General features: G+C 56.1%; 1 protein-coding gene across 4 annotated transcripts in view; it reads left to right on the forward strand.

Moving 5' to 3' along the window:
* SEZ6L (seizure related 6 homolog like) overlaps window positions 1–13,896 on the forward strand; it is a 54,256-nt gene extending 40,360 nt beyond the window's left edge. For 3 of the 4 annotated variants that reach the window (XM_064168955.1, XM_064168954.1, XM_064168951.1), the window contains 10 exons: window positions 265–459; window positions 1,292–1,430; window positions 3,736–3,932; window positions 6,586–6,780; window positions 6,888–7,079; window positions 8,192–8,386; window positions 9,446–9,478; window positions 9,624–9,738; window positions 10,486–10,588; window positions 11,929–13,896. In XM_064168955.1, coding sequence (XP_064025025.1) covers window positions 265–459; window positions 1,292–1,430; window positions 3,736–3,932; window positions 6,586–6,780; window positions 6,888–7,079; window positions 8,192–8,386; window positions 9,446–9,478; window positions 9,624–9,738; window positions 10,486–10,588; window positions 11,929–11,958 — 1,394 coding nt within the window. In that variant the 3' untranslated portion in view covers window positions 11,959–13,896. The remainder of the gene's footprint in view (window positions 1–264; window positions 460–1,291; window positions 1,431–3,735; window positions 3,933–6,585; window positions 6,781–6,887; window positions 7,080–8,191; window positions 8,387–9,445; window positions 9,479–9,623; window positions 9,739–10,485; window positions 10,589–11,928) is intronic. The other variant, XM_064168952.1, reaches the window with a different exon arrangement.
* The last annotated feature ends 908 nt before the right edge of the window (window positions 13,897–14,804 follow it).

A 14,804-nucleotide genomic window follows, 5' to 3' on the forward strand; every position in this document is an offset into this window, starting at 1 on the left:
CAATTAACAGGACCTTTGGGCAACCAATAGGACCTTTGGGCAATTAATGAGACCTGGAATTCGACTTGTAGCCTTCCCAATGTCCATCACTTCCCTGCTGCTGGCCACCCTAATGCTGGTCCAAGCCAGGCTGAGAGGTGCCAGCAGCAGAGCCCAGGGGCGTCACCTTGCAAGCCCCCAAGCTAGGGGGTGTGAGGAGCAGGGGAAGGTAGAACTCCCAAGCCAGTGCCCCTTACAGCCGTGGTGGGGGTGTTCCTCTTCCAGCCTTCGAGCGAGGGCACTGCTATGAGCCCTACATCCAGAACGGCAACTTCACCACCTCGGACCCCACCTACAACCTGGGCACCACGGTGGAGTTCACTTGCGACCCTGGGCACTCCCTGGAGCAGGGTCCTGCTGTCATCGAGTGCGTCAACATGCGGGATCCCTACTGGAACGACACGGAGCCGCTCTGCCGAGGTCAGTCCCCGTCCCTTGGGGGTGAGCTGGGGTGAGAATAGCTCGGGGAGGCTCCCCTAGCTGAGCCCTCTCTGCCCCTTGCCCCCACAGCCACGTGTGGTGGGGAGCTGATGGCTGGGATGAAGGGGGTGATGTGGGGTGATGCCAGCTCCGGGAGGGTCTCTGCCTGAGCCCTCCCTGCCCCTTGTCCCCACAGCCACGTGTGGTGGGGAGCTGATGGCTGGGATGAAGGGGGTGATGTGGGGTGATGCCAGATCCAGGAGGGTCCCTGCCTGAGCCCTCTCTGCCCCTTGTCCCCACAGCCACGTGTGGTGGGGAGCTGATGGCTGGGATGAAGGGGGTGATGTGGGGTGATGCCAGCTCCGGGAGGCTCCCTGCCTGAGCCCTCTCTGCCCCTTGCCCCCACAGCCACGTGTGGTGGGGAGCTGATGGCTGGGATGAAGGGGGTGATGTGGGGTGATGCCAGCTCTGGGAGGGTCCCTGCCTGAGCCCTCCCTGCCCCTTGTCCCCACAGCCACGTGTGGTGGGGAGCTGATGGCTGGGATGAAGGGGGTGATGTGGGGTGATGCCAGCTCTGGGAGGGTCCCTGCCTGAGCCCTCCCTGCCCCTTGTCCCCACAGCCACGTGTGGTGGGGAGCTGATGGCTGGGGTGAAGGGGGTGATGTGGGGTGATGCCAGCTCCGGGAGGGTCCCTGCCTGAGCCCTCCCTGCCCCTTGACCCCACAGCCACGTGTGGTGGGGAGCTGATGGCTGGGGTGAAGGGGGTGATGTGGGGTGATGCCAGCTCCGGGAGGCTCCCTGCCTGAGCCCTCTCTGTCCCTTGCCCCCACAGCCACTTGTGGTGGGGAGCTGACGGCTGTGGCTGGGGTGATCCTGTCCCCAAACTGGCCTGAGCCCTATGCCGAGGGGGAGGACTGCGTCTGGAGGGTCCACGTTGGTGAGGAGAAGAGACTCTTCCTGGACATCCAGCTGTGAGTAGCCCAGAGCTCGGTGCATGGCCCTGCCTGCCCAGTGCCCAGCCTACCCTGCTGCAGTGTCCCCACCCCCCTCACCCCAGGGACCCTCCTGTTCCACTCACCCCAGGAACCCTCTTGTTCCACCCCCCCTCGGAGCTTTCCCAATGCACTGTGATGCTCTCAGCAGCCACGGGGAGATCCAGGGTTGTACCAAGTGCTGCTTCCTGAGTTCAAAGTGGTTACACCACCCACAACCCACTTAATTGCTGCTGAGATGGTAGCTTCTGAACTCCTCCGGAGACAAGCCGCAGGGAGTGATGGCACAGCTCAGAGTGGGGCTCTGAGTGCCACGCAGAATCATCCTGAGCTGGTTCATGCAGGGCCAGGAAAGCCTGGGGGCATCCCTGAGCTGGAAAATTCAGCTTCATCTGAATGGAGGCTCCGGGCAGGGGGAAGCTCTGGGCAAGGAAAAGCTCTGGGCAGGGGGAAGCTCTGCTCAGCCCTACCCTCACAAAATCCACCCAGTCCCCTCCTGGCTGCTAGCTCAGTCCTGTGCCGTTCAGCACCACCACCACCCCCAGCTCAGAAGACTGCAGGCAGCAGAGCAAAGCTGCCCAGAGAGCCCTCAGCTGAGCCCTCCAGATGTGGGCAGGGATGCCAGTGCTTGCTGCATGTGTGGGGGTCAGAAGGGGTGCAGGATTGAGTGCCAGGCTGGGAGCCCTTGGCACAACGCTGCCGATTCAAAGAGCATCTCCTTTGATGCTACCACTGAATATGCTCCAATTAGGATCATAGAAGTCTTCAAGGGTTCTGTGAAAGCCCAGCAGAGCTCTGGGTGGGCTTTGTGGGAGCTTGGGCTGAGCAAAGCTGGAGGCCAAGTGATCTGAAGTCATCAGACATAAATGTCACAGGGGAAATCTTGTCTGACAGGCAGCAGAGACTCACCACAAATGTCAGCTGGCCATGGGGATTAGCTGGGCACCTTCTGAGAACCTTCCTGATGAAATAGGAATTGGCTCAAGCTTCTCCAGGCAAGGGGGTCCCATGGTGACCAAGCACATCCTAGGCCCACAAGTGTTGTGCATGCACAGCCAGATAGATCCTCCTTCTCCAGACATGGCTGGGAAAGTGACTTCAGCCTCAAACCCACTGGAGATTCCTTCTGTGGGGCCAGGAGCATCCTGGTGCTGTCCTCCTGCCTCTCTCCTCAGTGGGGAAGAGGAGGACATAGTGTCCCTGAGCCAGAAGAGTGTGGCCAGGAGGTTCCCTCCCCCACAGCTGGAGTACTGGGCCCAGTGTTGGGCTCCCCAGCTCAAGAGATTAAAAGGGGACTACTGGAGAGACTCCAGTGGAGGCTCCAAAGATGCTGAGGACACCTTTGTGTGGAGGAAAGGCTGAGAGCCCTGGGGCTGGGAGAAGAGCACCCCCAGAGGGGATCTGAGCAATGCTCAGCAAGAGCTGAAGGACCTGTGGGGGGCAAGAGGATGGGGCCAGACTCTGTTTAGTGGTGCCCAGGGACAGCACAAGGGGCAGTGGGCACAAACTGGAACCTAGGAGGTTCCATTAGAACAGGAAGAGAAAGTTCTTTGCCGTGAGGGTGCTGCAGGCCTGGAGCAGGCTGCCCAGAATGGTTCTGGAGTCTCTTTTACTGGAGAGATCCCAACCTCCCCTGGCCCCTGTGATGCTGGGCAAGCTGCTGTGGGTACCCCTGCTTGAGCAGGGGAGGTTGGACTGGATGATCTCCAGAGCTCCCTTCCAACCCCACCATGCTGGGATTCTGTGTGAGGGGTAGAGACCCCTTTGTCCCCTCTGCTCCAAGGGCAGGCGATGCTGGTCCGGGCTCTGAGCATGGTTCCGCTGCCCGCCCGGCGCATCCCGGGGATGCTCCGTTATCTACGGCACACCACTGCTCTCTGCTGGCGGCTCCGCCGCTACCGGCTGGGGAGAGAGGCAGGGCTGAAGACAGGGATGGGACAAAGGTTAGGATGGGGTTGAGATAGGAATGGGAATGGAATGAAGATGGGGACTAGGATGGGAACTGAACAAGGATGGAAATGGGACAGTGATGGAGATGGGACTGGGGTGGAAATAGAATGGAGATGAGACAGGGATGAGGATGGAGCAGGAATGGGGCAGGACAGGGATGGAAATGAGACAGGGATGGGGAATGGGGTGGAGATGGAGATGGGACAGGACATGAGGCAGGTTCACTGCAGTGCAATGCTGAGGCAGGAGGTCACCTCACTGCCTCAAGCCCAGCACCGTGGTGTCCTGCCTGGGCTCTCTTCCCAAGCTGCTCTGACCAAGTTCTCTTTCCCAGCCTGAACCTGACCAACAGTGACATCCTCACCATCTACGATGGGGACGAGCTGACCGCCCGCATCCTGGGGCAGTACGTGGGCAGCAGTGGGCCCCAGAAGCTCTACTCCTCCAGCCCTGACCTCACCATCCAGTTCCACTCAGACCCTGCTGGGCTCATCTTTGGGAAGGGACAAGGATTCATCATGAACTACATAGGTAGGGTGAGCAGGGTGCTGGCTGTGTGCCCTGTCACTGCAGATGCAGCCCACTGGTGGTGGGTTTGGAAGCAGAGAGAGCTGCTGTGACACCAGCAGCCCACTCCACATCCCACTGATCTCCTGCCAACCCCCTCAGGCCCCACTGCAAGTCTCTGATTCAGTCACTTTTGGGTGTTCCTTGTACATCTCCCCTCTTCCAGGCTGGTTCTGCAGGGTGGCAGTGACATTTTGGGTCCCTGTTAGCACTTGTCTGGCCCAGGGCAACTGTGGAGCAGAGCAGGGAGAGGGAAATGGCAGGGAAAATAAAGAGATGTGAGTTCCTCATGGCCACAGACACAAAGCTGGAGGCACTGCAGCAAGGGGTCATAGAATCACTGAAGACTTTGGGTGGGAAAAGCCCTCTTGAGGTCACTGAGTCAAACAATCAACTCAACACCACCAAACTGTGGCCCCAGGTGCCATGGCCACAGGTTTCTTGAACACCCCCAGGGATGGTGACTCCACCACCTCCCTGGGCAGCCTGTTCCAGTGCCTGAGCACTCATGCAGGCAAGAAGTTTTTCCTAACCTCCAACCTAACCCTGCCCTGGCACAATTTTAGGCCATTTGCTTTCATTCTCTCACCTAGCAGCAGCCACTGAAGCCATCTCCCAGATGCCCAGGACAAGGACTGGAAAGGACATTCCTTCTCCACAGCTTCCTGCATCCTCCTTGCCTGTCCCACCCTGTGCCAGGCTTTTCCTGAGCCTGTTTTCCTTTGGCTGCTGACAGTCCCCAGGAGGAGAAGCAGAGACAAGCTGCAGTGCAGATCACCTGCCAACTGCAGGTCCTCTCCTCTGTGCACTGCAGCACAGTGGCCAGGCTCAAGCATGGGCACAGAGCTTGGTGGGTACAAACATGAGGCTGAGGACAGCAGGGCAGAGACTTTTCACTGGACAAGAGGAAATGGCCTCAAATTGCATCAGGGGAGGATTTGGGTTGGACATTAGAAGAAACTTCTTCACTGGAAGGGGTCTTAAAGACTGGAATATTCTTCACTGAAATGCTCCTCAAAGGCTGGAACAGGCTCTGCAGAGAGGTGGTGGAGCCTCCATCCCTGGAAGTGTTCAGAAGACACAGAGATGTGGTGCTGAGGGACATGGCTTAGCCCCAGCCTTGGCAGAGCTGGGGAATGGCTGGACACAATGATCTGAAAGGCCTTTTCTGACCACAAAAGATGCTGTGATTCCATGACCAGAGCAAACCAGCTGTGCTTGTCTATACCTGCTGTTCCCAAACTGCTCTTTGTGTCCTGATCATGGTCACAAAGGGTCCCAGAGCACTGGAACAGGCTCCCCAGAAAGGTTGTGGAGTCTTCTTCTCTGGAGCCTTTCAAGGCCTGTCTGGATGTGTTCCTGTGTGATCTGCACTTCCTAATCCCTAACTCCCTGTCATCCTGTGATCCCAGCTCAATTTCTTCTTCTAGGGTCAGGGATGGGGAGGTCTCAAAAAGCTTCCATTCTCCACTGCTGCCCTTCTTCCTTTTCCCTGTGCCCAAGGGATGCCACCCATGGGCTGTGCAGCTGTCTGTGGCCATGCTGTTTGTGCTGCATGGGGTTGGTAAAGCTCTCATGGGGTGACAGTCACTTGGCCAAGAGCTGTGTCTGTGTGTGGTGGCTTTGAGGAGGGTTGTGTGATGTTGTCCTACTCAGTGAGTGACAGCCAGCACCTCTCTCCTCACCTGAATGGCCTCAAGCTGAGGCAGGGGAGGTTTAGATTGGCCATTAGGAAGAAGTTGTTCATGGAGAGAGTGGTCAGGGAGTGGAATGAGCTGCCCAGGGAGGTGATGAAGTCACTCACCCTGGCTGTGTTTCAGGGTGGTTTGGATGTGGTGCTTGAGGCTATGGTTGAAGGTGAATCTTGCAGAGTAGGGTTCTAGGTTGGGCTTGGTGCTCCTGCAGGAGCTTTGCCAACCTGCATGGTTCTGTGAGGCTGTGATTCTTCAAGCATGCCAAGAAAATAAACATCATCCCATCCAGAGACCTCATCCAGAAACCTCCCACTCGTGTGTTGGATCATCAGATCATCAGATAGCTGTGCTGGGAGCACCTGGCTGGGAAACAACCATGAGTGCTGGAGCCTGGAGATGACTCCTCCACACAGCCAGGTGTCAGCCCTGAATACAGGCACATTGCCAACCCCTTGTGCCAGCCCTGAATACAGGCACATTGCCAACCCCTTGTGCCAGCCCTGAATACAGGCACATTGCCAACCCCTTGTGCAGCCCAGACCCCTGCCTGCCAGCTCCTCATGGTGCCCCAGGGACCCACAGTGCCTGCATGCCACATTGCAGTGGTGGTAGCCAGCAGTGGCCTTCCAATATCTGAAGTGGGCTAGAGGAGGGCTAGGAAGGGACTATTGACAAGGTCTTGGAATGAGAGGATGAGGAGGAATGGGTTTAAAGTGGCAGAGGGGAGACTGAAAGTGGATGTGAGGGAGAAGTTGTTTGCAGTGAGGGTGGCGAGACACTGGCACAGGTTGCCCCAGGGAGGTTGTGGAGCACAGAAGCACCCAATGTGATCTTTGATCACATTGGGTGCTTCTGTGCTCCACAACCTCCCTGGAGGTGTGCTCCACCACCTTGAATGTTCCTTATCATCCTCTTGGCTCCAGAGGTATCCCGCAACGACTCCTGCTCCGACCTGCCCGAGATCCAGAACGGTTGGAAGACCACATCCCACACGGAGCTGGTGAGAGGAGCCAAGATCACCTACCAGTGTGACCCAGGCTACGACATCGTGGGCAGTGACACCCTCACCTGCCAATGGGACCTCAGCTGGAGCAGCGACCCCCCCTTCTGTGAGAAGAGTGAGTGCTCCCCCCAGCGGTACCCACCGCATCCCCATCCCCACCCTGCGCCGCTCCCTCTGGGGGGAGCTCTGCAGCTCCCTGCTCAGAGCAGCTCTTCTCCTCAGTTATGTATTGCACGGACCCAGGGGAGGTGGAGCACTCGACACGGCTCATCTCTGACCCTGTGCTGCTGGTGGGCACCACCATCCAGTACACCTGCAACCCTGGCTTCGTGCTGGAGGGCAGCTCGCTGCTGACCTGCTACAGCCGAGAGACAGGGACACCCATTTGGACCTCACGGCTGCCACACTGTGTCTGTAAGTCTGGGCAGGCTCTCCTGCAGCCTAGATCCTTGCTCTGAGGATGCTGGAGGCTGCCACACTGTGTCTGTAAGTCTGGGCAGGCTCTCCTGCAGCCTAGATCCTTGCTCTGAGGATGCTGGAGGCTGCCACACTGTGTCTGTAAGTCTGGGCAGGCTCTCCTGCAGCCCAGCTCCTCGCTCTGAGGGTGCTGGAGCATGATCAGGGAAAGGCAATGAAGCTGGAGAACAGAACTGGTAGGGAGTAGCTGGGGGAGCTGGGGGGTGTTCAGCCTGGAGAAGAGGAGGCTGAGGGGAGACCTCACTGCTCTCTACAGCTCCCTGAGAGGAGGTTGGAGCCAGGTGGAGTTCTGTCTGTTCTCCCTGGGAATGAGTGACAGACCAAAGGGACACAGCCTCAAGTTGCCTCAGGGGAGATTTGGGGTGGACTAGGGAACAGGAGGGCTTTGAGCCAACCTTTGTATCTCTGAGATAAGAGAGTATCATCAAAGCACTGATTTGTGTGGGTTGGCAGAGACCTTTCAGCTCATCCACCCATCCATCCAACCTGAAGGGAGGCTGTAGCCAGGTGGGGTTGGGCTCTTCTGCCAGGCAAGCAGCAGCAGAACAAGGGGACACAGTCTGAAGTTGTGCCAGGGGAGGTCTAGGCTGGATGTTAGGAGGGAGTTGTTGTCAGAGAGAGTGATTGGCATTGGAATGGGCTGCCCAGGCAGGTGGTGGAGTCTCTGTGGCTGGAGGTGTTGAAGCCAAGCCTGGCTGGGGCACTTCGTGCCATGGTCTGGTTGATTGGGCAGGGCTGGGTGCTAGGTTGGGCTGGCTGAGCTTGGAGCTCTCTTCCAACCTGCTTGATTCTATGATTCCATAAGAGCCAGGTGAGAGCCTGGAAGGGATTTCCCAGAGAGCTGGTGGAAGCCTCATCCCTGGAGGTGCTTAAGGCCAGGCTGGCTGAGGCTGCAGACAGCCTGATCCAGTGTGAGGTGTCCCTGCCCATGGGACCACACTGGGTGATCCTCATGGTCCCTTCCAACCCCGACTGATTCTATGATTCTGTGATCTCTCCCTGGGTGGCCCAAGGGCCTGGGGCTGATCCTGGGGTTTGTTGCCTTCCAGCTGAGGAGTCCCTGGCCTGTGACAACCCTGGGCTGCCCGAGAACGGCTACCAAATCCTGTACAAGCGCCTCTACCTGCCAGGAGAGTCCCTGACCTTCATGTGCTATGAGGGCTTTGAACTCATGGGGGAGGTGACCATCAAATGCATCCTGGGCCAGCCCTCCCACTGGAGCGGACCCCTGCCCATCTGCAAAGGTAAGGGCAGGGGGGGTGGCTGGATGGAGGCACCACAGAGACATCTCCTGCACCTCTCTGCCCAACCTGCCACAAGCCTGGGGACCTCCACTGGGCTGAGGACACTCAGAAGGCTTCTGCTGCCCCGAGGAGGGGGAGCAAACCCTCTGCCTGCAGTGCTGGTGGTGGAGGCTGGAGAGAGGTGTCCTTTGCTCTCCTTGTGGTGGTGCCTCCCATAGAGGTTTGCCCAGGGTTGGTCTCCTTGGGTACCTGCTGAGCTGGGAGAGCTCAGCCCTAGGAAAGCCTCTAAGTGCTGGTCTAAATCAGGTCTGTGGACACAAGAGAACCCTGCCATGGTCACCAGACTGAGGATGATCAGAGAGCTGGAGCTGCTCTGCTATGAGGAGAGACTGAAGGAGTTGGAGCTGTTCAGTTTGGAGAGGAGAAGGCTCCCATGTGGCCTTCTTGTGGCCTTTCAGCATCTTAAAGGGGCTACAAGAAAGCTGGGGAGGGACTTTTGAGGCTGTTAGGTAGAGATAGAACTGAGGGGAATGAAACAAAGCTGGAAATGGGGAGATTCAGACAGGATGTTAGGAAGAAGTTCTTCAGCATGAGGGTGGTGAGAGCCTGGAAGGGATTTCCCAGGGAGGTGGTAGAAACCTCATCCCTGGAGGTGTTTAAGGCCAGGCTGGATGAGGCTGTACCTGATCTAGTGTAAGGTGTCCCTGCCCATGGCAGGGGCTTTGGAACTGGCTGATCCTTGTGGTCCCTTCCAACCCTGACTGATTCTGTGGTTCTATGTTAATTACTGGGTGCAAGTAGAGACTTTGTCTCCTGGGCAGTGAGGCACTCTGACAGGTGGCAGCAACCTGGGCAGAGCCATCCTGCCCACATCTCACTTGCCCAGCCTGCTCAGTCCCATGTAAAGACCAAAGAGCTCACTACAAACTGAGTTTGCAGCTCGTCCTGGCACCAAACTGGGCAAGGAGACCCTAGACCTGTGCTCCCCATGCAGCCAACAGCTGCCAGCACCCAGTCAAACCCAGTTACGTAGCAGAAACTCTCCCATTTCTCTTCCAGTGAATCAAGACAGCTTTGAACATGCTCTGGAAGGTGAGTGACAAGCATTTGGTGGATGAGCCTTTACACAGGACCCTCACCCAGAGTCTGTGTGGAGCCCAGGGAGGAGGGAGGCAGAGGTAGAGGGGGATCCTGAAGGGGCTCGTGGGCACCACCATAACAGATCTTCTTCTTTTAGTAGCAGAAGCTGCTGCAGAGACATCACTGGAGGGAGGAAATATGGCCCTGGCCATATTCATCCCTGTGCTGATCATCTCCTTGCTGCTGGGAGGAGCATACATCTATCTCACAAGGTAGGACCTGCAGTTGGAGTTGGTGGGCTTTGGGGGTTAAGCCCCATCCTGCATCCAGTTCTGGTGCCTCCAACATAAGAAGGACATGGAAGTGCTGGAGCAGGGCCAGAGGAGGTCAGGAAGATGATCAGAGGGCTGCAGGACCTCCCTTATGGGGACAGGCTGGCAGAGTTGGGGCTGCTCAGCCTGGAGAAGAGAAGGCTCCAGTACAGCAACCTTCCAGTACCTGAAGGGGCTGCAGAAGAGTTGGGGAGGGACTTCTGACAAGGACTTGCTGTGACAGGATGAGGACCAATGGCTCTGAGCTGGAAGAGGGGAGACTGAGACTGGAGATTGGGAAGAAATTCTTTGCAGTGAGACACTGGCACAGGTTGAGGGTGGTGAGACACTGACACAGGTTGCCCAGGGAGGTTGTGGAGCACAGAATCACCCAATGTGATCAAAGATCACATTGGGTGATTCTGTGCTCCACAACCTCCCTGAAGATGTTCAAGACCAGGTTGGATGAAGCCTTAAGCAACCTGATCCAGTAGGAGGGATCCCCTGGCCATGGAAAGGGGATTGGAACTGGCTGATCCTTGAGGTCCCTTCCAACCCAAACCATTCTTGGCGTGACCATGGCATGGTCCTGAGGAGCTGGGCATTGAGATCCTGCTCTGGGGTGCCTGGGGAAGTGGGGCTGGAGGGATGTGGGAGGGTGGGGCTGGGGATGATGCAGCTCAAGTGACTCTGGTGTCCTCCCGGCAGGTGTCGGTACTACTCCAGCCTCCGCCTGCCGCTCATGTACTCCCACCCCTACAGCCAGATCACCGTAGAGACCGAGTTTGACAACCCCATCTACGAGACAGGGGTGAGTCCTGCCACCTCCACCCCCACGGCCAAGCTGGGCTCTCACCGCGGGCGCAGCAATAGGAGGAGTCCTTGGAGTGGGAGGTTCCATCCCAAGGGATAGGATGAAGTCCTTTACATGGGAGTGGGAGGCTCCTATCTGAGGGATGGGATGAGGCAGTCCATCCTGATACGGGAGCTCCAACCCAAAGGGCAGGATCAGCCTGTTCCTGCTGATAGAGGAGCAGGAGGCTCCATCCCAGAGGATAGGATCAGCCTGTTCCTGCTGATAGAGGAGCAGGAGGCTCCATCCCAAAGGATAGGACAAATGCAGTCACCCTGATACAGGATACAGGAGCAAGAGTCCCCATCCCAAGGGACAGGAAAAGTCCAGGTGTTGTCATACTGAAGTGGGAGTCTCCATTCTGATAGGGAATCCTATCCCAAAGGATAGGGCAGGTCCATTTATGCTGATAGAGGAGCAGGAGTTCCCATCCCAAGGGACAGGAAAAGTCTAGGTGTTGTCATACTGAAGTGGGAGTCTCCATTCTGATAGGGAATCCTATCCCAAAGGATAGGACAGGTCCATTTATGCTGATAGAGGAGCAGGAGGCTCCATCCCAAGGGACAGGAAAAGTCCAGGTGTTGTCATACTGAAGTGGGAGGCTCCATTCTGATAGGGAATCCTATCCCAAAGGATAGGACAAGTCCATTTATGCTGATAGAGGAGCAGGAGGCTCCATCCCAAAGGATAAGACAAATGCAGTCACCCTGATAGAGGAGCAGGAGGCTCCATCCCAAGGGACAGGAAAAGTCCAGGTGTTGTCATACTGAAGTGGGAGGCTCCATTCTGATAGGGAATCCTATCCCAAAGGATAGGGCAGGTCCAGTCATCCTGATATGGAAGGAGGAGGCTCCATCCCAAGGGACAGGAAAAGTCCAGGTGTTGTCATACTGAAGTGGGAGGCTCCATTCTGATAGGGAATCCTATCCCAAAGGATAGGGCAGGTCCAGTCATCCTGATATGGAAGCAGGTGGCTCCATCCCAAGGCATAAGACAGCCCCAGCCGTGGGATCTGGGAGCAGGAGGCTCCATCCCGAGGGTTAGCACAACTCCACCCACCCTCATACCGAAGCAGGAGGCTCCATCCCGAGGGATAGCACAACTCCACCCATCCTCATACCGAAGCAGGAGGCTCCATCCCGAGGGGGCTGGGTGGGCTCAAGTCCTAGCAGAGAGGGCATCATCCCTCCAGGAGCAAAACCAACACCAGGGCCCTCTCTTGGATTCGGGAAGGCGGAGATTATCCTGGGATGCAGCTGCTGCCCTCACCTGGCTTCTCCTCCCCCCCCCTCCCGCAGGAAACCAGGGAATACGAAGTGTCGATCTGAGGCCAGCGGTAAGGGAGTCTCCAGCTGCCAACCTGATGTGCCCTCCTAGAACCTGCTCAGTAACTAATCCAGAGCCCACGTGGAGTGGGTCGGAGCCTTGGCCCTGCTCTTGTCTTTCCTTTTTGCCTCTTTCTGGAAGCTTTCCCTCTTCTCTTCACTGTATTTATTCTATTTAAGCCGTGATGGGAGTGCTGCAGAGCCCTGGGCGCAGGCAGCAGCGGGGCACCGCTGGGGACCGGTGAGGACAGGCTGGCACGGGGTGTGGGGAGGGGGCATCCTTACCCCCTGGCACTGCCCCAGCATATGCAGGGCGGGGAAGGGGCAGGGGAGGGTGGGGGAGGGAGGGGAGGGGATTTTTTTTGCAGTTCTGATGTTGTTAAAGATTAAAAACGTCTCCATTGCAAGAGCCTGAGGTTGATTGCTGGGAGCTGAGGTAGGCACAGGGGTTGCCACAGGATGCCCACCCACATTTCCAGGCCTCCCCATCCCATAGCTCCCAGCTTGCCCCACTGGCACCTGCACCCTAGGGGCTTGTGTGCCACCAGCCCGGGGACCATCCTCACTGTAGGGAAGCTCAGGAAAGCTGCCAGCCCTCGCAGAGCTTTGTGTGCCACCAACAGGGCACAGCCTGGCACCGAGGCTCACGCTGCTTTGCTTTTCCTGCTTTGCTTTGGATGCTGGAGAGGCAGTGAGCCAGGACTCACTGCTCTGTGGAGAGGTATCAACCAGTGGCACCCAGCAGCCCACTGCCTGGGAGCTGTGGGAACCCTCCCTGGGCACTGGGAGCAGGCAGTGCCCCTTTGCTCACACCAGTTGTTGCTCTGGTAACACCGTGACCCTTGCCAGGGCAATCCTGGTCTCACCAACGGCTGGAGGCCACCTCTTGCCCTCTGGTAGCATCTCAGGGTGTGCAAGACAGACTGGGCTCCCTGCCACCGCTTCTGCCAGCTGCAGGAGGATCCAATGCCTACCCCAGCATGTGGGCAGCCATAGTGGTAGGACACTGGGCAGATTGGGGCAGCACAGCCTACCCAGCGCCTCCTGCCCAGAGCCTCAAGGGTCTGCAGCTCCCACCTGAAGCTTCTGGAGTTGGCGTCTTGCTGGGATCTTGCAGCTCCCACTTGAGGCTCCCAGAGTTGGCACCTTGTTGAGATCTGCAGCTCCCACTTAAAACTCCCAGTGTTGGCACCTTGTCAGGATCTGCAGCTCCCACTCAAAAGACCTGGGGTTGGCACCTTGTTAGGATCTGCAGCTCCCACCCAAAGGCCCTGGGGTTGGCACCTTGTTGAGATCTGCAGCTCCCACTTGAAGCCCCCAGAGCTGGCACATTGCTGGGTGTCAGCTGAGCAGGAGCTGCAGAGGAGCAGGGGAGGAAGGTGGAGGTGTAGTGGGGAAGGAGAGGCAGGCAGGCAGCGTGGGCAGGCTCTGGCACAGGAGATGAGCCCAGGGTGAGCAGAGCAGGCAGAAATCAGCCCAACAAAGCTGATCCCAGCACCAGTTTGAGCCTCAGCACACCCCATACTCCTTCACTGCCTTCACCCTTCACTGATGGGGCTGACACCTATCCATGGGGACCCCAGAGGGTCATCTCTTCCCTGAGCCCCTCTCCCTCCCCCTCTACCTTCCTGAGGAGGGCAGTGAAGCCACCAACAACATCCTTGGCTGCTGATGTAGCCTTGCAGAGCAGCAAAGAGTGCCCACAGGAGGCTGGTTTGGTTCGGGGGATGGTCTGTGCCTCTCTGCAGCGTACAGCTAAGAGTTAGGGCTTGGATTGGTTGTGGATTACTTTTGGGTTTGTTCGTTTGTTTGTTTCCTTCAAAACAAAACAAAAAAAAGAAGACAAAACAATGAATGTGTCTTTGTAATTCGAGAAGGTTAAAAAGAGGGGGAAAAAAAACCAACCCAAACCCCAAACTGAACTAAAAATAAAACCAAAAATCTCCCTCAAAAAAAAAAACAACTCAAAGAAAAAAAGAATAAGAACAAAAAAGAGATGGGAAAAAAGAGGGGGGAAAAGGAGGGGGAAAAGTGAGGGGGAAAAAAAGAGGGGGGGGGACAGAGGGGGGGGAAAGAGAGGGGGGAAAGAGAGGAAAAAAAGAGGGGAAAAAAAGAGGGGGGAAAGAGGGAAAAAAGGAGGGGGGAAATGAGGGGGGAAAAAGGGGGGAGGAAGAGAGGAAAAAAAGAGGGAAAAAAAAGGGGAAAATAAAGAGGGAAAAAAAGAGGGGGGAAAAGAGGGAAAAAAGGAGGGGGAAAAAAAGAGAGCTAAAAAAGGGGGGGAAAGGGGAAAATAAAGAGGGGAAAAAAGAGGGGGGGAAAGAGAAAAAAAGAGAGGGGAAAAAAGAAGAAAAAATGAGGGAAAAAGAGAGGAACAGGAAAAAAAAGAGGGGAAAAAAAAAGAGGGAGGAAAAGTGAAAAAAGGGGAAAAAAGGAAAAAAGAGGGAAAAATAAGAGGAAGAAAAAGAGGGGGGGTAGAGGGAAATAAAAGGAAGAAAAAGAGAAAGAAAAAGGGGGGGGAAGGGAAGAAAGAGAAAAAAAGAGGGATAAAACAGGACAAAAAGAAAAAAAAAGAGAAAAAGTGGAAAAAAGGGGGGAAAAGAGGGAAAAAAGTGGGGAAAAAAGGGGGAAAATGAAAAAAGAGGAAAAAAAAGGGAAAAAAAAGAGGGGGAAAAAGAAAAAAGTGAAAGAAAAAGAGGGGGAGGAAGTGAAAAAAGAGGGGAAGAAAGAAAGGAAAAAAGTGAAATAGGTAAAAAAAGAGAGAAAATAGGAAAGAAAGGAAAAAAAGTGAAAGAAAGGAGGTAAAAGAAGAGTAAAAAGGGGAAAATGGGGAAAAAAGACAGAAAAAAGGA

This window comes from Pogoniulus pusillus, chromosome 30, assembly GCF_015220805.1.
Source record: "Pogoniulus pusillus isolate bPogPus1 chromosome 30, bPogPus1.pri, whole genome shotgun sequence".
NCBI classification, from domain to species: Eukaryota; Metazoa; Chordata; class Aves; order Piciformes; family Lybiidae; genus Pogoniulus; species Pogoniulus pusillus.